At 48.1% G+C, this 25,929-nt stretch overlaps 1 protein-coding gene across 1 annotated transcript in view; it reads right to left on the reverse strand.

The window, feature by feature from the left end:
- Positions 1-2,928: 2,928 nt before the first annotated feature.
- CFAP65 (cilia and flagella associated protein 65) overlaps positions 2,929-25,929 on the reverse strand; it is a 32,377-nt gene continuing 9,376 nt past the window's right edge. Inside the window, exons 11-32 of the mRNA XM_054070038.1 lie at positions 25,376-25,513; positions 24,229-24,474; positions 23,584-23,808; positions 22,755-22,907; positions 21,671-21,836; positions 20,317-20,445; positions 19,844-20,069; positions 18,904-19,032; positions 18,430-18,606; positions 17,685-17,751; positions 13,698-13,808; positions 12,731-12,922; positions 11,810-11,968; positions 10,513-10,656; positions 9,957-10,070; positions 9,216-9,353; positions 8,607-8,672; positions 6,697-6,908; positions 6,173-6,322; positions 4,968-5,264; positions 4,155-4,292; positions 2,929-3,484 (exon numbers count right to left, since the gene is read on the reverse strand). Coding sequence (XP_053926013.1) covers positions 3,421-3,484; positions 4,155-4,292; positions 4,968-5,264; positions 6,173-6,322; positions 6,697-6,908; positions 8,607-8,672; positions 9,216-9,353; positions 9,957-10,070; positions 10,513-10,656; positions 11,810-11,968; positions 12,731-12,922; positions 13,698-13,808; positions 17,685-17,751; positions 18,430-18,606; positions 18,904-19,032; positions 19,844-20,069; positions 20,317-20,445; positions 21,671-21,836; positions 22,755-22,907; positions 23,584-23,808; positions 24,229-24,474; positions 25,376-25,513 — 3,441 coding nt within the window. The 3' untranslated portion in view covers positions 2,929-3,420. The remainder of the gene's footprint in view (positions 3,485-4,154; positions 4,293-4,967; positions 5,265-6,172; positions 6,323-6,696; positions 6,909-8,606; positions 8,673-9,215; positions 9,354-9,956; positions 10,071-10,512; positions 10,657-11,809; positions 11,969-12,730; positions 12,923-13,697; positions 13,809-17,684; positions 17,752-18,429; positions 18,607-18,903; positions 19,033-19,843; positions 20,070-20,316; positions 20,446-21,670; positions 21,837-22,754; positions 22,908-23,583; positions 23,809-24,228; positions 24,475-25,375; positions 25,514-25,929) is intronic.

Genomic DNA, 25,929 nt, shown 5'->3' on the forward strand with positions numbered 1-25,929 from the left:
TCTGCAAATGGTTTTGTCAGGTTCATCCTCATGGTTTTGCACTGCAGATTTTGCCCTACCTTTGCAAACATTGCAGCCTAGTCAGGACAGCAAGTCTCCAGGTTCCTACTTAATACTTAGTACAGGGGAAGAAAGGGCTGATCCCAGCCAAGGGCTGTGCACACCTGCAGCAGGGTCCCAGGGGACTGTCCCCTAGCACTGCCACCTTCCCCGCATGGACACAGAGCCACAACAAGTGGGTCTTTGCAGGGGATTCAGGCTTAGCTGCGATGCCACAGCAAAGCCTTGCAGATACCCTGGTAGGGAAGACCAAGAGTAGCTTTGTTCCCTTCCCTTTATTTCCTAGACAATGGCACGATTCAGCAGGTGTTAAATGTTTCAGTGGTATTCAGGATAGCTTCTGTTGCCCACCCTCCCCAGGGCCATTTCACCCTTCCCCAGGAGCTAGGACCAGCAGCCAGGAAAGAAAAGGCCTGTTGTGTATTGCATTAACTGCCTGATGACTGAGCACCTGGATGAACAGCAAAAGCATGGGAGCCCATCAGCTTGCCAGGCTCACACTCAGCTGTCCTCACTTTGGCCACATTGTCTACATACAGTCTGTCCTGGCCCGCCTGGCCACCAACCCTGGCGCCATGGGAACATCATCCACTTCATCATCTGAACACCAGTGGGAAGGAGGAGGACCTGTATCAACAATATCTCCATTAGAGAAATGCATGCTAGAAACATGGCTGGTGTTGGGACAGGGGCCAAATCCAGTCATGGATACCAGTACAACAAGCTCAGACTTCCTCCTGCCCGAGATCCAAATGTGGTTAGCAGAGATGGAGCTTCTTCCCTGCTCTGGGAGCTGGGATGTGCATCTGGCTCTTCTCTAGTCCCATGGCTCATTGCCTTCACCCTCAGCAGCTGCAAAGCTTCTTGCTAAGGAACAAGGCCTACCCACCAGTGCTGCACATCTCTGCCCACCCTTCACCTTGCTATGTGCCAAAGATCCAAGCAGGGAGAGAAGCATCAGGGAAGCACTAGAGGAGGTCATGGCCCTCAGGCAAGCATTACTGCAGGGTCCCTGCTCAGCAGGGCTCACCCTGAGCAGTGCCTGGGGGTGCTGCCATCTCCCACTCCCTTTGTGAAAGGGACAGTCATTTGGCTTGGTCACCCATGTGGGTGTCTTGCAAAGCCACGGTCAGGTTCTGTTCCCGGCTTCAGAAGAGGAAGTCGGAATTTTACCATCCTGGGAAAGTGACTGTCCCAGGTATATTTTTATCTAAGGATAAGGATAAAGAAGACAGGTGTGTGAGAGCTGCTAATGGCTTTGCTTAGTGCACAGAGTGGTTCTGGCTGACAAGCACCAGAGATCTAGAATAGAGGTGACACACCACCATCTCACACCCTCTGCCAAGAGACAAAGGAAGTAAGTTGGTTCTCTCAGAGGCTGGGTAGCTCTCAAATCATCTATTTCCCTTTTCACCCATTGCTGAAGGCACTGTCCCAGGGCTCCCTCCTGTTAGAGAGATGCTGATCAGAGAATTGAATTTACCTCTGATAATGCTCCAAGGGGCTGGTGCAGTGCCAGTCCTGTTTCCTCCAGGTCCAGGCTGTATTTTGCACAGGAGAGAGGGGAAGTTGTGAGGTTTAATGACTCAAAAATCATTCCCTACACGTCTGCTTTCAGGCTCCATCCATTTGCTCTTGAGTGTCACACTAGACTAACACACAGCATTTGCCATGTTGACCCACCTGTCCCATAAGGCAGAGGAGTTAATGGTGATGCAGTCAAGAGAGCATCAGATCATGCAGCAAGTCTGAGGATGGATAAATTCTCTGACTCTGTCTCCACTGCTCAAGGCTAGCCCTGGGCTCTCGCAGGCAGCTGGATTCCACCTGCTCTAGGAGGATGCTGAGGCTCCTGCCCTGCCTGTGTTAGCCATTTGGGAAGCCTGTAGTGAGCATCTGTAGCCAGCAAATTCTAGTGACCAGGCAGAGTCACCCCAACTGGACTGAACACCCTGGCCCTGCTGCCAGTTTCAGCTGAAGAGGAAGGAGGTGGGACCCTATCACCTGTTCAGCACCAGCCAAAGCTCAAAGTTGCTGTGACACAGGAGACCTGACCCCCAGAGTGCTGGGAAGGGAGGAGGAGGTCTGCACTCCTCATGAGAAGAATTCACAACCCACATGAAGGCCCCAGACACCCAGTCTGAGCTCAGGAGCTGGCAGTGCCTTTGCTCTATCTCTAACAACAGGAACAGCTTGGCCCTGGGGCTTAATAATGGTTAGTGACGCAGGGCGTTGTGGTGGAGCTGGGTGAGCTGTGGCACCCCCAGGAACAGCAGGCAGCCTCCCTCTGCCGAGCAGGGTGAAAGTCCTCGGCAAGCTTCTCGTGCATGGTCTTCTCTTGGGCTGCAAGGGGAGAAGGTGCAGTTCCAGTCTTGGCTGGGCACTGCCACTGGGAACACAGGGCAGAAGGGTTTGGAGGAGGATATCAAGCTGCCTCTATCCCATCGGAGCAGAGTAGCTGGGTTAGTGCTGCAAAGCAGAGCCCATAGCAGTGCTGTGGAAGAGAGGAGACGTTGCAAACCGAGCCCCACTTCCTGACTTCGCCACCCTGCAGTCTCTGCCAAGGAGGAGACAGACAGTGCCCAGCACCAGCCTCAGCTCCGCGCTGGCACCTGGGATTTCTCACAACTTGCACTGCCACCTCCCGGCTATCACAGACCCCGCGCCTTCACAGCGACACCCTCCTACAGCCTGCCGGACCCCCGGGCAGGCCAAGGCTCAAAGCATTTCCTTCCACGAGTGACAGCCTTGCAGTTTGAAAAGGGAAGAGCTCCTCCAGGGTGCCCCCAGGCCCAGATGCATTGATTACATGTTACACGGCAGTGTTCGTGTGCCCAGAGGCCAAGCTCCTTTTATTGGGCTGTGGAGTGTTCTACACGGTGCTGCAGCCGCTCTCTCGGGCTGGGTTGCACCTGGGTTGCAGGTGGGACCTGCGGCAGCCACTGGAGCAAGGAGGGGAGGGGGGTTCAGTACCTGTGTCCTACTGATGCCAGCAGGGGCTTAGCACCTCAGTGCCCAGCTGTTAGTCCTTCCTCAGCTATGCTTCAAAGCAGACTCCACTTGCCACCCAGCTGGTTCAGAGTGGGGGGAGTGGGAACAGTCACAGCAGTTGTCCATAAGCTCCCTGTAGCACAAAGAGGTGGTTTCCCAGTGATGCGGCCAGCCAGAGAAGAGACATCTCATGAACCATGCTGTGGAGTTCCCGGATGATTCAAACTGGAGCTGAGGACATAATTAGGGCATATCTCCCAAGAGGCAGGCAGCACGCTGAGGTCAGGTCATGGTGTAGGAGGATCAAAGTTGCTCTGGACATCACAAGGACTGGATGAAGAATGGAGATGCTTGATGTGCTTGCAGAGCTCAAGCAGCACACTGCCCAGCCAGCAGCTCTGCCTTTGAGGCAGGGGGTGCTGGATTGGTGATTCTGAAGGAGAAGAAATTGCTGTTGGGGTGGGGAGAGTGCAGCCTGCTGCCGACTCCCTTCAGATAATCAACCTTCCCTGAGGGATCATGAGGAGCATGCACTGCCTATCTGGACAGGACTTCTGCAGCTCTGGAGAAGACATCTCCATCCAACAACCCCCTGTCATCCTCCCTCAATCACATCTCCCTGCACTTCTCCCCAAGCTGGAGCAAATTCTTACGCTTTGTCCTCAGCCCCAAAACTGCCTCCTCTCCAGTGACCATTCCCTCAGCCTAACTTGATGCCACCTGAGACTGCACTACGATAGCCTTGACTCCTTTCTGCTGTCAGAGGCTGTGCTGCCTGCACCTTGATCATGTTTCCCAGGAGACCCTCGTGCTGGGATCTCCAGTTCCTCAGGCCAGCCCCTTCTCCCAGCCATTCACTCACAGTGCCCTGCCCGAGAGCTGCATGATGGTCTCGTGCCCACAGAAAGGCTGTAACATTACCACCTCTGGTCCTTGCCTCTGGACAAGCCCAAAAGGGGCCCAGGCTTTGGGATTGGATTCTCTGTTTTACACAGGCAGCCTTGGCTGTGCAACCCATGTGGTCTAAAAACTGAGCTGTGCTTCAGCCTGATATATTACAGGCAGGTTCTGTCCCTCACTGCAGCACAGATACACTCTGCTACCTTGGGAAAGGGCTGGAGGGCAGAGCAATGACCCTGGGCTGGGCTGTCAGCACCACCTCTCCACGGCTGGCTTCAATCAGGATGTTCTGCAGTGTGTTTTCCAGCACCAGCTCCACCAGGTTCCCAAGCACTGGCTGCCTAGAGAGATAAAAGTACAGGCAGAGGACAGCTATCAGAAAGCAGATAAGGCAGACTGCTTGCTGTGACTCCTCCCAGAACACATTAGGCACAGCAGTGGAGCACAGACTGTCTCCTAAATGCTGAGGCCAATGAACCAAAGGCTTGAGCAATGGGGTGCTGACCCTTCTTCCAGAACTGCTACCAGCTGGCCTTAGGCCCTGGCCTTGGACAGAGCTAGGTGGCTGCACTTTTACTGATTTCACCAAGCTGTGCTGTAGTGATTATTTGTGCATATGCTTTTGACCTGTAGCAGTGTGCAAGAAGAGTGTAGGCACAGCAAATGCAAGGTAGTGAAATACTGCGGTAAAAATAAAAGGTGAATTAAGCACCCACTGCACTCCAATGTCTAACACAGTGAGGAGTGTGAGCATAAAGCAGGCTTCACTCACCACCAGTGCCTGGCACTGCCCAGGGCTCACCCCCAGGACACAGCAAACCTGCACGCTTCACAAGCTGCACTCAAGAGAGAGGGTGGCTAGCCGGGCTAGCATCAGTTTCAACCCACAGCACAGAAATCACCCCAGCAGAAATGCCTCAGGGCAAAAGCAGATATAGTTTTCTGGCCAGATGGTGTGCTGCCATGGCTCCCCTGCATGTGCAGCTCTTGCCTTTTCTATGTGAGCTCTTCCTCACCTGCTCATCATCTCCCTCTGCTCCCTCAACTGCTCGTAGTGCAAAATCTCACTCATCCTCTCCCAAGACTCCAGCAAATCATTCTTGGGAGAAGTTTCCTGCCTCATTTCTTTCCTCTCTCCATCCTTCTCAGGGTAAAGATCTGAGGAAGCAGATACTCTGGAGAAGATCGTGGAGCACTGTTCCGTGTCCTGGAGCTCTGCTGATTCTTTACACTGGAACTGGGAGAAATATGGAATGGGCTCATCCAGGTTTCTTCTCACTGCATCATGGAACTGTGTGTTCTCCAAGAGGCCTCTAGGAGGAGGAAAATAAGGGATGAGTCCCAGAAAATCAGATATCTGTATGACCCCAAAGGATCATTACATGACACTACAAATCAGAGGAAAACCCTGACTGGAGAAGAGGAGGCTGAGGGGTGACCTTATTACTCTCTACAACTACCTGAAAGGAGGTTGTGGAGAGGAGGGAGCTGGCCTTTTCTCCCAAGTGACAGGGGACAGGACAAGAGGGAATGGCCTGAAGCTCCGTCAGGAGAGGTTCAGGCTGGATATCAGAAAAAAATTCTTCACAGAAAGAGTCATTGGGCACTGGAACAGGCTGCCCAGGGAGGCGGTCCAGTCACCTTCCGTGGAGGTGTTTAAGGAACGGGTTGATGAAGTGCTTAGGGACATGGTTTAAGGGAGTGTTAGGAATGGTTGGACTCGATGATCCAGTGGGTCCTTTCCAACCTGGTGATTCTATGATTCTATGATGTCAATGTTTAGTCCCTCCATTCTTGCTTTCTGGGCCTAAAGGAAGAGTAAGATGGCTTGAGATAAGGAAACTACCTTTGCCACCCTGGCAAAGTTCTTTACATATGAGTTCTTTAAATTTCTGCAGTTGACAGACAAAATACTTGAATCCCAACAGACCCTGTTCCTAAGACCATGACAGGCAGAGTGCCCTGGTTCCCAGGCAGTGACACTGTTCACTATGCAGAGATGGGGTCAGTCCCTAGCTGGGGAACAAGACCTTCCCTTTGGCTGTCAACTAGGACTCCTGAGCTTGTAGTCCCCAGGGCAGCCTTTGGCAGGCTGGATCATTTGCTCTGGTCCAGCAGGAATGCACAGACTCCTCTGGGATTAGCAGAGAGCTGGCCATGCTGCACGCAGTCCCCTGGAGGATAAGGGCTCAAAACCAGGTGAGTGTGAAGGGACATGCACCTGATGACACCAGTGAGTATGTGAGTCACTATCTGCAACTCCTGTTTGGAAGCAGCAGCCAGGGACAGCCATTTGGGATCCATGTCCATCTTGTCTCTGTCTCTAGTCCCATCCACAAACTTGCTCTCCAAGGGCCAGTCGCTGGAGGGGCTGGGAAAGAAAGAGTTGTTCCATCACTGGCAGCACTACTGAAAAGAACTATCAAAGACTTGCGTCCCTCTGGGTAAGCACTGCAGGCACAAAGGGAGAAGTGCAGAGTGCCAGGGGAGATGTGGGAGCTGCTGCATTTGTGACAGCAGCAGGGACATCATCATAAGAGGAGCACTGAGCTCTGTCAGTATCTCCCTTTTGAGGGAGGGAGAGAAACAGGTCACACCAGCTAATGCTGAGGAAAGCAAGACACCTCTTGCCTAACACTGAGACACTGGAGAGGAGCAGAGCAGACGTCCAAGTCTAGCACATACCACAACAGGGACAGCTCTGGCTCAGATGAAGATACCGATCCAAAAGGCTGGATTTCTTACCAGGACAAGAAATATTTGGGGAACTCTGAGGTGAAGTTGCTGAAGAAGTCCTCAGCAGAGTAGGATCTTGCTGTCACACCAAGATGTAAGAGAATGGGCTTGGGAGGCTCTGGTTTGACCCATACATGGCTGGCTTCTTTGTCCAACAGCCTCCTCTCAAAGTGCCCAGCCGGAAGAATGGGCATAAGATGGTTTTTAATAGAGGGTAATGTCTGCAGGAGAGAAAGAAATGGTGAGTACTTAGTTCCTCCTTTGGCCACAGATAGGCTGGTGAAGGCATGAACACAGGCATGGGAACTAGAAAGGCCAGATGTCAGAACCATCAGGTCCTGCACAGGAGACAGTGTCAAATTCATCTTTGCACTGCAATACCCCCATCAGCCATGAGCAGCCATGCTGGAAATCAGGTCCACTCCCTCCTTTCACTGCATAGTGTGCCAGTCCCGAGTGTCAGCAGGGCTTCAGAGTCTCCCCAGGGCCCTCAGGGCTCCTGTGCTCCAATCCAATCCTGGAGAACTTTGGGAGACTGTCTCTAGTGTTCTGAGCACACCAGGAGTGCTGTGGGAGAAGGGATGTGCAGACACATGTGGAAATTGTCCCCTGAGCCTGGAAGGAAATCAGAGTCTGGAGACTGACTCCAGCAGTACTACATGAGCCAGTTTGGGTCTGCATTACCAGCAGCCAGTTTGGGAAAAGTTCCTTAAGGCAGGAGTAGTCCAGAAGCCTGGGCCAGAGGGAAACCACTCATCTCTGGAGAAGCCCTTATGCATCACAGGACTTCAATGACCTTTGAAACATAGCTGTCCAGCCTCTGGGAATTAGATCAGAGGCCTTCACTGCTCCTGACACAGACACAGCAGGTCATTTCAGGTTCTAAATTGTCACTCAGAGCTAAAACCCTAGAGAACTAAAAGGAATTGATTTTACCTTTCCTCAATCATCCTTATGTTCATGCCAGTGAATGCCTCAAGCTGCATCACTGATCACACCCAAACAGCATAGGGCAGATAGTCCAAGCTAGAGCTGCCCCAAGCTAATATCTTCACACAGGCCAGTGCAGGGCATGCAAGGCACTCTGTAGGGTCTCAGGAACACTGCTACAGCCTTACTGTGTTGGCAGACCTGAAATAACAAGCTGTGCCTCCTGTCCATCAATCTGCTCAGTCCCAGCCTCACCTCAAGTGTCTTTAGCCCTTCCATAGCTCAGGTTAGATAGTTCTCCACAAGTTCCCTCCCCTCCCCGATTTCTACAGCTTGTGCTGCTGATGGCTGTAGACACAACTTGGCTCTGCCTTTGGGTCCAGGCAGTTCTTCAGAATCTCCCTGGGACCTTGTTTCACACCTTGCTATCACTGCTGGAGAAGCTGTCTTTGCACAGTTGAGCAAAGTTGTGCAAAGTTGAAGGGAAACAGAAATGAACCAGGAAAACTGAGCTTTAAAGCTTTCTGTGCACTTAAATCAAGGCAGTTCCTGCCTACAGCTTCTCCTGAGGCACAGGATACAGCTCTTTTGGCGGCAAGGGCAAAGTCTGCACCACGTCATGCCAAGGTCCTGCTGCTTTCCATCGTGGCACATGTTCCACTATGGTCCCAGTGCGAAACTAGTCCAGGTACCGTCTGCCCTGCCCACATGCATTTTTTCTGCTTATTCAAAACCTTTCCCCTAGTCACGAGTGTATGTTTGGTTCCAATTCCACTTCCCGTTCACCTCAGCTGGAAAGTTACTGCCCATAGGACACAGCCAGACAGTCTGATTCTGCTGGCTCCTCCAACAGTCTGTCTCCCAAAGCCTTGAAGCTACAAATGCTGCTGTGCTCTCTGTCCAGGCTCCCACGCTGTGATAGCCAGCATCTGCCTCTTTTCTAAAGCAGTCAGTTTGATTCTACTATGGGTGAGACAGGCCTGACTTACCTTGTATTTCCTGAGCACAGCTGGGGATTCAGGGAGATTTTCTGTCTCAGCAGAATCTGATGACCTCTAAATAAAAAAAAAAAAAGGAAAGGAAGAGATATCAGTGTAGGAAAGCTATGGAGCAGAACAAGACTCCAGATTTTGTTTTACATTGCCTCAGCTAAGAATCAATGATCTCATCCTGCTATTCTTCACTCAGACCACATTCTTAATGTTAGTTACACATTTCTCTTTGGTGTTAACGATATTCATCATTAAAAATTCAGCCACTTTTTGGGTTTTTTTCTAAGGTTTATCATGCACTTCCAAATGTCATATGATTGTCAGCCAATTTAGAGTTTGTAAGGTGATCAGGAAAATAATTTTAATTCCAAGTTCCCTACCTGCCATCCCATCTCTCAGTGTTAAAGAGAGTGCAAGAGAATTCTTGGCTAGAAATCAAGATCTCATTTTCCATTATTCACAGACTAGTTATGAAATCTTGAGTAGATCACAGCCTCATCTCCTCTTATCAACTTGCCTAGATTTTCTTAAAGAACGTTTCTCGTTGACCTCTGGCTGCTGTTTCTGAGCTCAACTAATCTGATATAAACTTCTAGCAACACTTACACCTGCAGGTAACTTTGGCTTCTTCTTATTGCCAAGGTCCTTCTCTGTGATGGTGAATTCCACAGCCTGCCGTTCCTTCTCCCTTTCCCACTCCTTCAGGCCCCTCTTGTACTGAACCAGGGCCTCATGGATGTGTACCTATGAAGCAAACCATGACTGGAGGGAGCAAGGCTAGAAAGGAGCTGCAAATAACACACCCTGTGGCTCAAGCCCAGGTCTGTTACCCATTCCTCCCTTCCCGGAGGTCCCAGCCAGAGCCCACTCCCTTTCCATGTCTTGCAGTGACAGGAAGAGGAGAGAACAGTGCTATTATAAGACTTAGACATAGAAGACAACCTCCTGCCAAAGAACATCTGGAAAGTGCCCAGAAGGACACTACTGCAAGTCTGTGTTGCAGCTAGTATTAAAGAAGCAAGGCCAGCTTTTTGCAGATATTTAAGCCTCTGACATCCACTGAAAGCCACTCCCATTGAAACCATGACATCTAGTAGCTGCGTTCAACTCACAAAGCCACGTGTTGCACAATTACACCTCATCTAGTGAGCCACACAGACAGAGAGCACTTAAATCATTAGGATAGATGAGGCTCAGTATCTTCAGTAATGAGAAGTGCTGGTCAGCATTATGGACCAAAGGATTCTTTCAGCTGGAAGCAGCAGGCAGCTGACTGCTGGGGCCAGCCATTTGGGAACTGCAGTGACACACCCAGGTGATAATACACAGGTACTTCTTGGGTCTCACCTCACACACCAGATCTATACTGTAGAAAGCACTTCCTGAAGGTTGCAGGGTGATGAAGCAGGGGATGCTCTCTCCAGGTTGCACAACCCCTGACTCTGGAGCAATCTTCAATGCCTGGGGAAAAAAAAAAAAAAAGCAGAGGAGTTGTTTTACGGTAGTGGGACATTCCTATGTGCCTCCTCTTCACAGGAGACACAGGAGCGTGGGAATTTCCTTCCCAGAGGTATATGGCATGAGAGAGATGCAGCTTATAAATTCAAGGAACAACCATAAGCTTTATGGTTAGACAGGGTCCTGAGGTTTATTATCACATTTTATAGTTTCAGGTTCATGTGTCCTCACCAACGTCTTCAGATTCCCCTTCTGAATTCCCTCTTTCCCCTGCCATCCTAACCCTTGCCTTCACTTTTCTTTGCCTTTTCCTTTCATCAGGTAGTACAAAAGCCAAGACTGTAAGATGGCTTCTGATTGGCTGGTTGCAAATGGCGTGGAAAGTTCTTTTGTGGCACAATGGAGGTGGGCAAGAAGGCTGTAGAGGAAAGAAGAAAGGACTCACCCTCTTGTCTTTACAGGTGCTTATCCGCCAGACAAATGTAACAGCCTTATTCTCCGAGGCACTGTTGAGAAAGACAAGTCGACTGGCTTTGGTGCAGTCTGGGATATTTCCAAAACAAATCCTGTGGTGTGACAAGGTGACTGCCTGCAAGAAGCAAGGTGAAACCAGGAGGAACAGCAGTGAAGAAAAATGGGCTGTAGTCACTGGAGAAAGGCAGTCACAGTCATCTTCAGTTTACCCAGCAATTCATAGATAATATTAGCCAGTTACATTTACCATAACAATTGAGGGAGCGTGACACCGCTCTCGTTTCTGCACTGGTTGCAATGACTCTTTGCAGCAAGAGAACAGCCCTGTTGCAGTGGGAGCATTGTAGTGGGCAATGAATAGAACATAACGCTGGTGCTGGGGCAAGAGAGAATTCTCAGGAGCACAGAGGACCAGCAGCACCAAGATTCTCTCTGCAGCACTTGCAGTTCAGGCCTTTTCTTACTTCAGCTGGCAAACAAGTAAGGTATGTGCTTGTGCAAAATACTCATCAATCTGAACCTGAGTTTTGGGAAACTGCTCCTTACTGCACCTTGCTACTAGTATGCTACTAGTCCATCCCATTCTCCTGGCACAGGGCTAACTCTAATTAATTACATTGATCATTAGAGAAGCTCATGACTCTTGGTTACAGACAACAGAGCCTTGAGGAATGGCATCTTCGTTGGCAATCTGAGACAAATTCTCAATCATCTTCTCTTTGCTTTATCCAGGAAGGCAATCACCCTGCTGGAAACCAAAAAGCATATGTAACTGTGGCTAGGCTCCAAGGCAGGCAAGCTAATGTCACATAGGATGAATCCTTTACCTGCCTGGAGCATGCCTTTACTGATGCTGCTCAATGCTGATTCACTACACTGGATCTGTGGCTGGGTTTAACAGATTGCCCAAGCTGGCAGGCCAGCTCTAGCCAGGCCAAACAAGCTCCTGCTGAGCCAGCAACAGGTCAGACAAGTGTCTCGAGATGCACCTGAATTAGTGACCATCCTGCAGCCTGTGTTCAGGTTATGCATAACTTGAATTTTGCTGTGAAATGGAGGCAGCCAAGACCTGACAGGGTACGTCAGGGGAATTTTTGTGACTTAATTACCAAAAAAAATGTGCTAGATAGAAAAATATCTTGCTCTATCTTATGGTAATGAACTCTCCTGCAACACAGGCTACTGCTAGATGGGGCCACTTCCATATTTTGGTCTCTCACACATTTCTGGACTAATCACATTATTCATATCAGTATATCAGGACTTACCTGCTCAGGCACAGTTAGCTTGGTAGAACCTGGAAATACTAAAGGAGACAAAACTTCACTGGATGTGGCAGTGTCTCCTATGGTATTTGGATCATAGCCTGCTCCCTGGAATGTGATCAGAGCTGATTCACCCCCAAGGATGTGGATGGGAACAATGACCTGCCTTGGACAAGATAAAACTAGTAAGTCCAGAGTCATATTTGGGAGAGATGTGCAAGTAGTTAGTATACTGGCTAATGGGCTATCTAAACACACCACTTGCATGGGTGAGGAGAAATCCAGTCTCTTTTGCTCCCTCAAGCCTTGACCTTTCCTGCTAACCCACTTAGCCAGGCCAGTTATGGCATGAGATGGGCAGAGAATCCCTCTTGGAGCTAAAGTTGGAGTTTTAAAACTCCTCCCGCCCCCTGCCACAACCCCCCTTCCATGCATTTGCCACAGAATGGGGCAGTGAATGGTGCTCCAGCTGTGGGCCTGCCTGCTGCAGCCTAGGTCCTTGGAAAGGTTGTTTCCAGAGGGCTGCAGGAGTGCACACTGCAACAATAAAAGACACTGCCTTTAGTCTCTTTGTTGGGAGTTATTGGAGGCAAACAGTGAGCAAAAAATCTGATCAGATACTGTTTATTCCTCTGGTCACTGTTTGATCCTTGAGAAATATATATTGGGAAGGCTCTGGTTGTGGACGAAATGTGTTCTTTAGGAAGAAGAAATTTATGAGGTAACAATTTATCTGCTCCATTTCCTGACCAGAGCAGCCACTCATTTCCTCTCAAGACTCTTTGCTTCTTGGAGGAATGGAGCTTAATTCAGCTGTAGCATGACATGGAATAACCATCAATAAGACATCTAAAGAATTTTAGATGCAGAAAAACATATTCCTCCCCACGCCTCTGTTTCTGGCAGTCATGAGGAGAGTCTTACCCAGTATGTTCTGGCTTCTAGTGGTGAGAAGATCCACTCAATATATCCTGTTGTGCCAGGGGGGATTTCTCCCCTAGGAGTTAGGCACACAAACACAGGATGCTGAAAATTCTCCTCCTGGATCCTCACAATGTTGTCCAGCTGAACCTCAAACATCACAGGCATGGAGCCACCATTGTAGAGTTCATAAATCTGAAGTGAGTCAGAGACCACAGTGCTTATTATACCATGCACAAGCTGAACTAGTTAACACTTCCCCAGAGGGCCTGATAAGCATTAATAATTAATTAATCAGCTTGTCTCCTAAGAATAAGGAGACCTCATACCATCAGGATTTATCACTGAGGCTCTGATAGGAGACTGTGCTGAAGGTTTATCACCATATATGCACATTCATAACTACAGTGTCTCTCTAAGTGGTGCCCTGAAAATTCAGTCTAGGAGAAAATTAATACAAATTAGCTAAAGGGATCACTGTAAAGCGGATTACTTGAAATGCAAAAACACTTATATTAAAGTGATCTTAATTCAATTCAGACTTGTTCATTTCCCAAGTAAATTAGGCAGAACAGAATCAAAGCTGCCTTTTTGCTGAATAAGTATTGAAGGAAGTTTAATTAATTTACTAAAAAACTAATTAGGATTTGTTTCCAGAGTGCCTGGAGCAGCTAGACAAGTGTTCATGTGAAGTCTTCCAGTGCAAGAGAATAGTGGAACCTCATACACATACTGGCTAGAGTGAATGCCAAATTTCATCCAGCTGGCGATGGAGAGAAGCACTTTCACTGCTGCCACCCTAGTAGCCATTTTCAGGCTCATCCTAGTGCAGGTCTCAGAGTCCTACTGAGATGCTTTCCTGTGGAGGACATTCTGTTTCTTGGGAAATGCCTCAGACACTGCCTGTCCTTGGGACAAAACACCAGCTCCTTCCCTCCGCTGCTGCTGGGTTTGCCCCCAGGATGCTCACCTGTGTGGGTGGTTGGGAGGTCCCAATGGCAATGGGTGTGAAGAGGTGCTTAGTGGATGCAAAATGAAGGTACCGCTGATCCTGTTCCAAGGTCACACCACTGAAGTTCAGCTACAGTGAAAAGAAGCATGGTCACTTTTGCACAGGGCCTTGGAACTATCACTAAGAACTGCAAAAAGACTATGAAGGACTTGGCAAGCTGAGGGCAACACAGTTACAGATTTAAGTTGGTAATATCAGAACAGTGTGTCCTAAGAAATAAATTAGGAGCCTACTCAACTGTTGGCTCTTCTCTGAAAGGTTTGCATTGTTTCAAAGGGATCCCTGCTATGTCAGGTATCAGCCTCAGTGCTTCTCCTTGCAAGTACACAGTAGAAATTCTTGGTGAATGAAAGTGTCTGGATGGTACATAGGAGAGTGTGCAGTCGTGACAGCTGAATCCTTTGGAAAGACAAGATTTTAGCTGAGTAAGACCTCCTCTTGGAAAGGACCATTTGGATGTCCTCACTCTGGAGGATACCCTGCTCTAGGAATGTGCCTAAGAGTCCAAAAGCTGTAAGAAGATCCCAGATGAATTTTAAGCAATTAAGTAATCATTAACAGTATCCTGTTAGCAAAGCAGCCACCAGACACTTTAAGCAAAGCGGAGAGATTTACAGAGCTGTTTCATGGAAGGAAGAGACACAGGATTACGCATTTTGAGAAAACTGCAGTCAGGCTAGAGATGAGTCATGATGCACAATTTCCTGCAGGATCACCCCGAAGCACCCCTGAGCTGTCTACGTAGAGACAGACATTGCAAAGCAGTCACAGAGCTGGTAATGTCTTTGCATGGGCAAAAGGGAGCTAAGTCGCTGCAATTCACAATTAGCTAAGTCTAGAGCATGGATATTTTTCAAGTGCATATGCAGAAGATAGAGAGGACGTTTGCAGTGGCAGGTGGATACCTTGGACAGACATCTACAGGGGACACTGTATCAGCTGCTTAAACAAGAGCAGAGAATGCCGATTCCTCCAAACAACCCATTCCAGTTTAGCTCCATAAGCAAAGGGAGAAAGGAGATAAGACTAGAAATGCAATGCTAACAAAGTCTCACACAAGACCTTTTCAAAGCACTACATGAACATTCAGGGCTCACAGGCGCTCCTGAAGGCCTCAGGAAGACAGATGTAATGCAGAATGGGAGGAGGTCAAGGGCTGACACTATCAAACCGGAAGGGAAAAAGCTACGGGAATCTTCCTGGTTTCTACCTACCCTTAGGCATGAAATACCCATATATATTACTTGAGTCAAAAAGCCAACCTGGATTCCAACAGACCACAATTTCTGAGGAAAAACTATCATCAGTTTCCATAGACATAGGATGTAACAATTAGAGGACTACCAGGTAAAGTGAAAGAAATAGAGAAAAGTGAAGGCCTGCTGCCATCAGTTCTCCTTCCAGAGTGCAGACTGTCCCACAGCGATGACTTAGAGCATGAGAGGACAGAGATGCCAAATACCCCAGGGAGGAGAGCTGCCTGGAGAACACATGATGCAGGTGATGACATCTCACAATACCTAATTAGCAGCCATGAAGTGAAGTGCAAACAGTCCCTGTTTATGGATCCTGTATGCTAAAGGATTCTCCCTGGGATCCAGCCCTTTTCTGCAGTGAGTTCTGGGAACCAGCCTGCCCCATCCTGCAACACCTTCAAGGCTTTTCCTACTAAAAGTGCTGAGCACTGTAGATTCTGCCTGGCCAAACTATCCTGGAGCTGAGAACAAGGTCACAGCTGCACTCTTACAGACAGGCTATGGCAATGAGGCAAAGGACAATCTGTGAGAGCATTAGGCAGCAGATCTTTCCCTCCTGCACAAGGAAGTGAGTAACACACAAATCCCACAGAAGTTTCATCCTGCAGCCAGAAGAAACTGTCATGGGAAATCATTTTGGGTCATTCAGAGCATCCAGGCACCTCAGGACTGAAAGTTGGCTACCAAGTAGAAAAGGAGTAATGGAGAAGGAGCTCCTCCTAAAAATGAAGCAAACGGACTGCTGGGGAAGCAGAAGAGTGGGAGGTCAAAATCTGGACACATGGGTAGAGCCATCAGAGAGGTGAGTTTGGACATCCCAAAACCCACGCATTCATTGGCTTGCTGGATAACATTACTGCTCTGAAGCCAGGCAATTCGGAATTTGCAGAATGACCAAGCAACACCCCAGCCTGATGATTTCCACCTCTACTGATGGTTGCTTCCTCAAATTTCCAAAGCCTAACTTTTGAGGTGACATAATGGCATTTGCTTCCCATAAAGTTAGTACATATTCTACACGTTTCACCAGATTCCAGGTGAGGATCTGTTCAGCTCTGGTACTTGAGCACACTCAGGGCAATGTCTGCCATGAGGGCTGTCAGCTCTGTGCTCTTCACACCATGACTGAAAGGAAAGAAGGCACACTGCGTTCAGCCCACTCTGCAGAAGGAGGAGCCTCTTCTACTCCTACTTTCTGATATTAGCAGCTAAGTACTGGCACTGTGGATCCCTGCAGGTTGTGACCACCTGCACTTCTCCAGGTCTCTGGATTAGCCTCTGTAGCTCCTATTGCCAGAGCTCCAATGCACCCAGGGATCTGTTATCATTCCCAGGGCCTCCCATGCTTTTTCAGCCCCTTCTGCAGTGACAGGATGAGGTAGGGTGGTAGCCTCTGGTAGCCACCAAAGCCACTGGCTATGTGGCAAGAAACGATGTGTGCCCTATAGGTTTCTGGTGCTCCAAAGCCTATTCCCTCTCTGGCCAGCTGGTGAAACGCTCACATCCACTCTCAGGATTGTGCCAGGCAGGCAGAGCACAGGGAGCCTGTCCAAGGGCTTTGAGGGAAGGCACAGTTAAGCCACTGTTTGAACAGCTTGGTCAAAGGGTTGGATTTTCAGCTGACAACAGTCCTGAAAGAGAAGAAAAATAAAAGAGATGTGTGAACACAATGGTGTCATAGGAAACTTTAGAGACAGACAGGAAGGCTCAGCCGGGCATGAGCTGTGCCTGGCAGAGCACAAGGTGACTTTGACTCTAACTGACAGTTTGAGAGAGTGGTAGAGAAATTAGTTCCAAGCCTGAGGAAATGCTCACGGAAAACACACAGATCAGCTCTGGGATGCTTTAGCAAGCAACAGAGCAGGAAGAATGAGTAGCAAGCTTCTCCACCATTGGCAAAGAGAAATAAGCAGGTGGACAAAAACATCAGGTCTGCAGCAGGAACAGCCAATCGGGAATGCAGGGAGTACTTTCTGGGCCTGGGGAAGCAGCTGACTCTGCATAGGCATAGAGGCATAGCCTCCTCTAGAGCCGGAGGATGCTATGCCAACCCTTTGCCTGCAAGTGGGTCCTCAGGCTGCAGCCAGGTCAGGTGGTACTTTTGGAGAAAAGCACATTCCGGGGGATTTTGAAGAGCTCAGAAAGTTGATGAGATGGAGAGATTCAGGAAAGCTGCATGGAAGAAAAGTCAGATGGGCTGCAAAGCTGAACTCCAGGATCACTGCATGGAAGAATTCACTGTGAGGCAGATGAAATGCAGGGAAGGAAGCACAGAAATCCTGTCCATGAGATATACTTGAGTGCAGAAAGTATGCAGGGACTGTAAAACCCAGGAGGGCTGTTTTGAACTTGGAGCGGCCTTGGAGGAGAAAGCAACTCTGCACTAAACCCACCAATAAAATAAAGAGTTTAATAATAACAATTTTTAAAATTCCCTTGCTGGGGAAACCAGCAGATGCTACATCCAAGGGCCATTTAGCCAGTGCACTGCCATGTAACACTGCGCTGGAACCATGTGTTTGTCAGGATGTTGGTTTTAGATCTCTGCTTGGCCCTGTGTTATTGCCAGGCCAGTGCAGACTTCAGGGGAAGGCCACATGTCATGCAGCTTCTGGGCAAAACCTCTTCTGGCTCGGTTCCTGCCTGCTGCTGTTGTACAAACAGAAGCAAGAGACACCTGCTACCTTACCAGAATCTCACGACCATAGGAAACCTTCAGCAGGACAGGGAGGTGATTGGTGCCAATGAAATCATGTCTAGCAGTGCAAGAGGAGAGAGAGGAAAATGTTAGAAACCAACCTTGTGCCCAGGGTGATAGAATCAAGGTCACACAGTATATTAGAGACAATTCACTTCCCAGCTAAAGAGTTACTGTTGCGTAAGGGCCACTGAGAAAGGGAGGTGAACAGTTGTGTTTGGGTGGGAATGAGTGATGCAATGTTGGTTTTAGTCATAGGCCAATTTAGGGACCCAAGTTTCTAGGCCAATGCCATCTGAAATGCCAGTACTTCTCAGATCAGGTCTGCTGTGAAAGGGGAGGTGTTCAGCTATCTTTGTACCCTCTACAGGCACACAAAGGCCAGCAGCTACAGTTGACGACAAAAAAAAGAATATTACTGTATAGTCAACACAGGAAATGGAGATTCCTTTTTGTCTCCCCAACTGGCAGGTCAAGGCAGAGCAATGTCCCCAGTGCATCGCGCTAAATGCCTCCTGTGCTGCAGTGTTAAAGCACGTTAACAACACACTCCTGAGGAAGACAAGCTTTGTGGGTCCAGAAACTGGACACACTTAGGGACATTTTACTTGCTGAATCTCTACCAGGTAAGGGACATATGAAGGGAAAGGATCCAACATGGAAATATAGGGGACTGGTGTAATGTGCTGTCCTGGCATGCTGCATGAGGCCCTGAAGTACAGGGAGCTGACATCACCTGTGTAAGAGCTGGACTGATTCCTCCTGTCCTGGAAGAAGTTTCCCTGACTTTGGGGAAACACTGAAGAGCTGGTTATCCTGAATTCTCATGTGATTCAGCTCATGGGGGCTAAAATCAGCATCCTCTGCCCAGTGCTCCATGTCCATCTTCTGATCAGAAGGAAACAAGAAGGCCCTAGGGAAGCAGTCAGCTGGTCAGCAGCAGGGATACACAATTTTCCAGCCTGGCTTAGCACAGCTGGTGGACACACCACATCTCATCAGGTCTGATCTGCAGAACTGTCTGTCGACAATTTCTCACCTGCTTCCCATCTCCAACCCACCAACAGATCTCAGTCACAGCTCCACAACACAAGCCACACCTACAAAATCTACCTTATTAATCTGCAAATGTCTCACAGCCCCTGCAAGCATTTCCATATCCCCAGACAGACCCCAGAAAGAAGGCTGAGCTCCAGCAAACACAACTTACCACTCCACAGGCACCACACCCGTGTTCACCAGCAGCAGCACCACAAGGCTAGGCTCTGAGCCTACTGGGGCAGCCCCAAAGTTGAAGTCCAGCAGAAGAGGGGTGTACACTGGAGGGGTCAAGCATGTGCTGGTCACGGGAGATAAAGAAGAGATTAGATTGAGATAGGAGGAAGGGTTGGCAGGGCATGACAGGAGAAAGGGTCATTCTATACTGGCTCTCTTCCTTACAATTTTTCTCTGACCCTGTGCTGACGACCCTATTAGGTGTAAGGAAGGATGTTGGATTATATCTGCTTTTCATACACTCTTAATGAGAGTGAGTGCTATACACAGAGGCTTAAACTCCTGCTTAGACGAGACCTCTTTTCAGCTCCAGTACAAGGAAGTCACTGACTGGAAAAGGTCTAGCACAGGGTCACCAAGAGGGCTGAGAGATCTGGAGCACATTATTTATAAGAAGCGAGTAAGAGACCTGGTTTGTCCAGCCTTATGAAGCAAGGGCCCAGGGTCCAGGCTTATGAACCAACTGCCTAAGTGGTAACACAGGATATTGCTATTGATACTGGGCAAGAAAGTTTGACCATCTAAGTGGTCAAACACCAGAATCAGGTGCCCAGACAAGCTGTGGTTTCTTCACCCTTGGAGATACTCAGCACTGAAATGGACAAGGACCTGAGCAACCTGATCTAGTTCTTCCTTCTTTGAGCAAGGGGTTAGACCAGAGAATTTTAGAGGTCCATTGCAATTAAATTATTGTTTCTGTGGCTCCTCTCTAGGAAGCATAAGCAGAGAAGCAGAGGCAAGCAACTACCTACAGGGGCTAGAATAGAATAAGAGAGAGGCATGCAGCAGTGAGCTGTAAAACGAGCCAACAGCCACAGCGCACTCTGGCTCATGCAAGGGACTGAAAGATCCTCTGATCCACCTCCTCGCCTCACCTGTGCCTTGTGGGAACTCTGTAGGTGAGCTCATCGGGAGTCGGGTCTTGCTCCAAGTATTCATTCAGTGTGTCCAAAGAAAAGAGCCTCCAGAGGTGTGACTTGCTGATACCACTGGCACTCCCTGCTGAACAGGCATCTGTGATGCAGAAAGTTGGGTAGACGCCTGTTGCTATGATGCAGCAGAGAGGCTTCTTCTCCTCTTCTGTTCTCACAAGATCTGTAGCTTGGGAGGGAAAGAAACACTTGGGATAGAAAGTCATGCACCATGGACCGAGGTCCTACCCAATCATATCTAGCCCAAAACATAGAGCAAAAAGAAAACAGCACATAGGATCTGGCTCTGGTGAATTGCTCAGCACAAGGATTTCTTCAGGCAGGACTTATACACCGGGAACTGTACAGCTCAGCCCATTATGACACAGTCTGCTTGACTGGGAGGGAATGATTTTTCCCAAATAACCATCTCTTACCTGTGGTGTTGCAAATAGTGTATTTGATTGACCAGGTGTAATGCAGTCGACGGGCTGGCATGACTGTTACTCGGACAAAAGCTTTTGACCTTGCAGGGATTGTCCCCCTAATGTGTTCCAGCTCTAAAGCTATAAGAGAAAAGAGGTGACATGAGCTCTTAGCATTGCTGATCTTTCTTACACCATATGCGTGTTCAGCACACAGCTCCCCACACCCACCTGCAATCTAGCCACTGCCCGTCCCCATGCCTAATCATTAGCTCCAGCTTCAGGTATTTAAGTTCGGATTCCCGGGCTATGAGTGCAGACAGCTCACTGGGAGTATCCAACACTGCCTCTGGCAGGCAAAGAGAAAAAAACTTCCCTAAAGGAGGTCCTCTAGAAAGGCAGCTAAGAGTTCCATTCTGCCATTTCTTCTGAGGAGCTCCTTGGATTAATTTCCTTCTCTGCTAAGAAACTGCATATTATGTTAAGGTCCAAATTGGTTAACTTCAATTGTCAGGCTCTGGGTTATGCTCTTCCCACAAGATAGAAGAGTCAGCTGTACAAAATTCCAAAGCAAAGGAGCAGACACTTCTCAGTCATTGAGGGCTCTCTTCCTTCAGCACACACATAAGATGATGTAAATCACACTCATACACAGGGTGAGAGTAGGCTCCATGCAAAAGCACCTTTGCATCATTTGCAAAGCACCAACACAGGATCATAATTTCCATCTGACCAGCGCTATGTTCAGTGGGATAACTCCCTTTGACTTCAGGCTACCTTTTTTTTACAGCCCAGGGCCTGGGTAGCCTCTTTACCGTTAGATTGTAAGAGGAGGTCATGCAGTGGAAATTGTCTCAGAAGAGACTCCTATGTTGTCCTGCTTAATTATATGTGCTTCAAGATGGATCTTTGAGATGTAACAGTCTCCTAGTGCATGAAAACGTAATAATTTTCTTCTGTCCTTAGTAAAACAACCTTGCTGCTTTGATTTTGCTTGAATTTACACATATGCACACAAAAACCAAACTTTGAGCAGAAGAATAGCACAGATATTTTTGATTAAGTGATGGGAACAGGAAGCTACTTATGTTTTCAGATAAAGATTTTGCAAAGTTAATATGACAATAAAATGTTTCCACCGCTTGCACAGCTCAAAACAAACTGCTTTGCCATACCCACACACAGAGATTGTCTCGTGTCTTCTCAAGCATATTTTTATCATATCAAACACAGGCACGTCAAGGCACTTAAGAGAATCAATGCAATCTAGTCAGCAAGCAGCCCAGCCTCTGAGTTCATGCTAGAATGATTTTGCAGAAAAGAGGGGAAGACCAGGGGCCCATTCCATGCTAATTCTCTTACATACCTACTGGATCGCTGTTGACCTCTTCAGGGTCACAAGGCCCAGTGATCAGTTGTTCCACACTGAGGATATACTTCAGAGAACAAATCCCATCATTTAGCAGTACAACACTGCAGCTTTGCAGGTCACCAACCAGAACATTTCCAAGGTCCAGGTGCTCCTTTTGTGCCTGGAATTCAACCCGCCATGGAATGCTCGCTGTTACATGTTGAGCATAACAGTTAAGTGTAGCCACCACTTATCTCAAGAAGTGCTGACCCCTTGGCACACACAGTGCAGTGCAAAGTGCTCCTTGCTTTGTGTGGGACCTGTCATGCCTTGGGAGATGCTGGAACAGCATTGCAAAGAGCTCAGTCCCTCCTCCAAAGACTCTCTCCTACAGTTATTTGGGCTGCCCGCTGGGTAGCATGCAACACACTGGGGGCTGTGAGCTCACTAGCTGGCCAGGGGCACCAGGGACAAGGCTGCCAGTCTCTCCATGACTGCTCTAAAAGCATCCTTCTCTTTTGGCAAGTCATCTACTCTCATGCAATTAACAGTCACTAAATACCTTTAATACATTTCTACCCACCTGTCCAACATGATTGACACTGGACAATGACTAACAAAGTATTAGCTTTAGCTCTGGTTCCTTAGGAAACCTGCCTGAAAATGAAGGTGGCCACAGAGATCTGCAGGTAATAGGAGAGAAGCCAGGTGGATATGTGCTGGTTGCACCACTTTAACAGTTAGGTCTGCTACACTTAAAAACCAGAACAAATGGTGAAGGAAAGCAGACAGAGTGAGAGGAGAGAGCTGGGAGGCCCAAGGAGCCAAATGGCTTGCGCAGTTCAGTCTGGAACAGAGGAGTTGAGAGTGATCTCAGAGGATTCAGGAAGGTCACTATTGAACTGGCAGGACTGACATTATGCCGTTGCCATTAGGCTGCAAGAATCAGCTCTGTCATCTCCACTGAAGCAATGTCTGGGAATTTTGCTGTAAATTCTTATTGGTTGTCTCCAGTACAGTTTGTGCAAAAAGGAGATGCCGAAGACCCCCATCCCACCCTAGTACCCCTCCTACTATCCAGTGGGTCCCAGTTCCTTACCTTGATGGTGCCCAGTGCTCCCTCTCCAATAATTCGTAAGGCATAATGGACTCTTTTGGGAGACACAGGGTCTGGGTTCACCCTCCCCACAAAGACCGTAGCTCGCAGTAGATACTTGGTCTCCTTATCAGGAGTAAAAGTCCATGCCTGAGCCTGAAATTGCAAGAGAGAAGGAAAGCACTCACAGGACCTCCAGACCAGAGCCAAGCCTATACACCACAATGGTTGCATTCAATGCACAGCCCCTTCCTCCTTTACAGGCAACCTAATCCTCTACAGACACCTCTGGAGACACTGTCACTTCAGTCCTTGACCATCTCTGCCTGTGTCAAAGGATCATCTAGGCAAGGCACATTCAGATACTCAAAGCCAGGCTGTGGAGATGTGCAGGTCCTCAGTACTCTCAAAGAGCACTCAGAGAATACAGTAGAAGTTTAGCACCTGAATTTATAGGTGGAAGAGCAGCAGAACATCTTCATAAACTCTCTTGTTCTCCCATTTGTCCTCCATCTATTAAAATCTCTTGGTGCACAACAAAGTTGCTGCTATGTTATTTCCAGATTTCATCCAGGTATCATTGTTTGGTGCCTGTTTAAGACCCATTTAGTCCTGTAGTCAAGGAGGATGTGATCATGTTTGGGCAAATCCACACTGCAGGAAACAGCATGACTGCAGATGCTGACTGGTAAACCAAGCTATGACACTGACTGGTATTCTCCAGCTTTAGCATTAATGACCAAATGACTGGCAGCCCTGACATTTCTGCTCTAAACACTCCACAGACATATTGTAGAGAGCAAAACACAAGTTTGGTAGAACTTGAACTTACCATGGCTTCATAGGGCTGGAGGATCCCTGCAGTGGGGCTGACAGACAGGATCTTGCTGTCAGACTGATGGATCTTCCATGTGAAAACCATGGGTAGTCTTGTGCAGTTTTTTATGGTATACATTCGTGTAGTGGAGGTCCCTATATAGATGGGCTTGAAGTACAGTTTTCCATCACCTTCTAAGAGCAAGACGAAGGACTCCCCACAACTCTGGAGAGCAATCTCCTGTCAAATTAAGGGAAAAGTAGCAGATATTAGCTAGAATTCTTAGCTACTTCTGGAAGGACTTTGCAAAGATGTTGCTCCTTCCATGAGAGAAGCAAGAACAAACTGGGCCTGAAGAAGAAAGGGAAGGACTCTAGGTTGTGCTGTCAAGGAGGACCTTGAGCATAGTATGGTATATTCCATGAGATGGAAACACAAGAGAAAGAGGGGTACAGGATGTCTGGCACCACAAGCATCTTCTATCTGCAATGTTGGCCCCATCTTAAATGTTGAAAATGTTATTTAATTTCTTTTTCCAAAGGGAAAAATCCAAACTAACCATTAGGAGATACAATGGGGGTCACAGTGCAAGTCACTGTGCCAAGGGAAGACTACAAGTGAACAAAACTTTCCCACCATCTTCTACTTCCCTCTCCCTACCTTAGTGTATCCTGGACAAGAGTTCAGCTGCAAAGGCAGGACATGCTGCTGTGAGACCGTGTTGACTGGGTGAGTGGAGAGAAAGAAAATCTGGTGACCTCCTGGAATGATGTGTCCTGAGCAGGGCTTGACCAAAACAGAGCGACAAGCAGCTTTGTCCACACTGAAGGTAATCAATGAGGTGCCTGTGTTTGAGAGCAGCATACTGCAGCAGGTATCAGTGTTAGGATACACAGGAGGAAAAGCCTGGTGGAGACAATCAAGAAAGGTTGTTCCCACTGGGTTAGAAAAAAGCTTAAAGAAAAAGTGCTTGCTGTGTTGAATTCCAGACTCAAACAAGCATTGTCCCAAGACTATGGAGAACTCTGTAACTGCATCTCTTCAAGGAAAGAAAGGAAATCACCCAAGAGTATATGAAGTGTGGTCTTTTACCTTCCCACAGTGGCCCTAAGCTTTCAGAGACTCATGGGACCAATGAAGCTACTTTACTTATGCAATGCTTTCTGTTTATCCAATAAGCAAGCTGCTCTCTGGGACCTGCAGTCTCTGTATGAATAGTGACCTCCTGGATTAAGAATTCCAGCAGGCTGGAATTTGCTCCAGTTCATGCATATCTGATATATGCTAAGTGTCCTGAACTTGCTAAGAAGATTTTCTAAGAGGTTCTCAGGAGAATTCTTGCTTCCTAGGGTCAGATCTCACCTTACCTCATAGGTACAACACTTTCTTGAGCTATAGAAAGAGCACAGACAGTCAGGGAAATATCCACGCTACCTTGCAACCACTCCTCTTCCATAATGGTGGATTCAGCATGCTGCCCTCCATTTGTCTAAGTGCATGCAGAGTGTCTGAGGTTCCTGAGGGGGGACTAAGCACCCTTGCCGGTGCCACATCCACTTAAACAGAAAGGAAGGATATCTCAACAGCTTTTCTCTCAAAGCTAACGAAATGTTCAGTGCAACTTGACATACTGGCTGGGAAGCTAATGCAGGAGAAAGAGCACCTCTGTACCAAAGCAGGAGTCTCCACACCATCAGAAACCACCTTAGGCCACATCTCAGGATAGTGCAATAGGAGACAAAGCAAAGACTTCAGAGGTAAACACTGAGCATCTCCTCAAAGATCCAAACATCAAGCTGTTACACACCTTGGGGACATCCAGGATGTACTGTGGGATGAAGTGCTCCCGTTCCACTTCAAACGTGTGCGCTCTCACCCTCACAGTCAGGCACCAGGATGGACAGATGGTGGCACCCTCTTCAATGTTGCTGTAATGTCTCAGCACCTGTAGGCATGCAAGGAAAAGACCAGAGTCCATGCAGGAAGGAAGTGTGGTAAGGTGCCTTCAAGTGCATTTTCCATCACAAACAGCAGTTTGTCTCAATGATATCTCTGGAGTGGAGGAAACAATTTTTTCAGGGAAGAAGTAGTGACTAGTGCCAGATAAGCAACATGACTGCTGCTTTTCTAAATAGCCACTTTTCCAGCCCATAAGACCACTGAATAGCTTTCAAGCAGAATGAGGTATCCAAGCTATTCTGTGATACTACAAAAGTTGCCTTAGGGAAGACAGGTATACAGATTTCTAGTGCAGTTTGAGATATTTGCAGATGCTTAAGTTAGCGTTTAATAATTATATATCCTTTACCGGAGCCTAATAAGCTCCCGACTCTAAGGTTACTCCCAGATATCCTCCACACT

This window comes from Cuculus canorus, chromosome 6 (assembly GCF_017976375.1).
Source record: "Cuculus canorus isolate bCucCan1 chromosome 6, bCucCan1.pri, whole genome shotgun sequence".
Taxonomy (NCBI): Eukaryota; Metazoa; Chordata; class Aves; order Cuculiformes; family Cuculidae; genus Cuculus; species Cuculus canorus.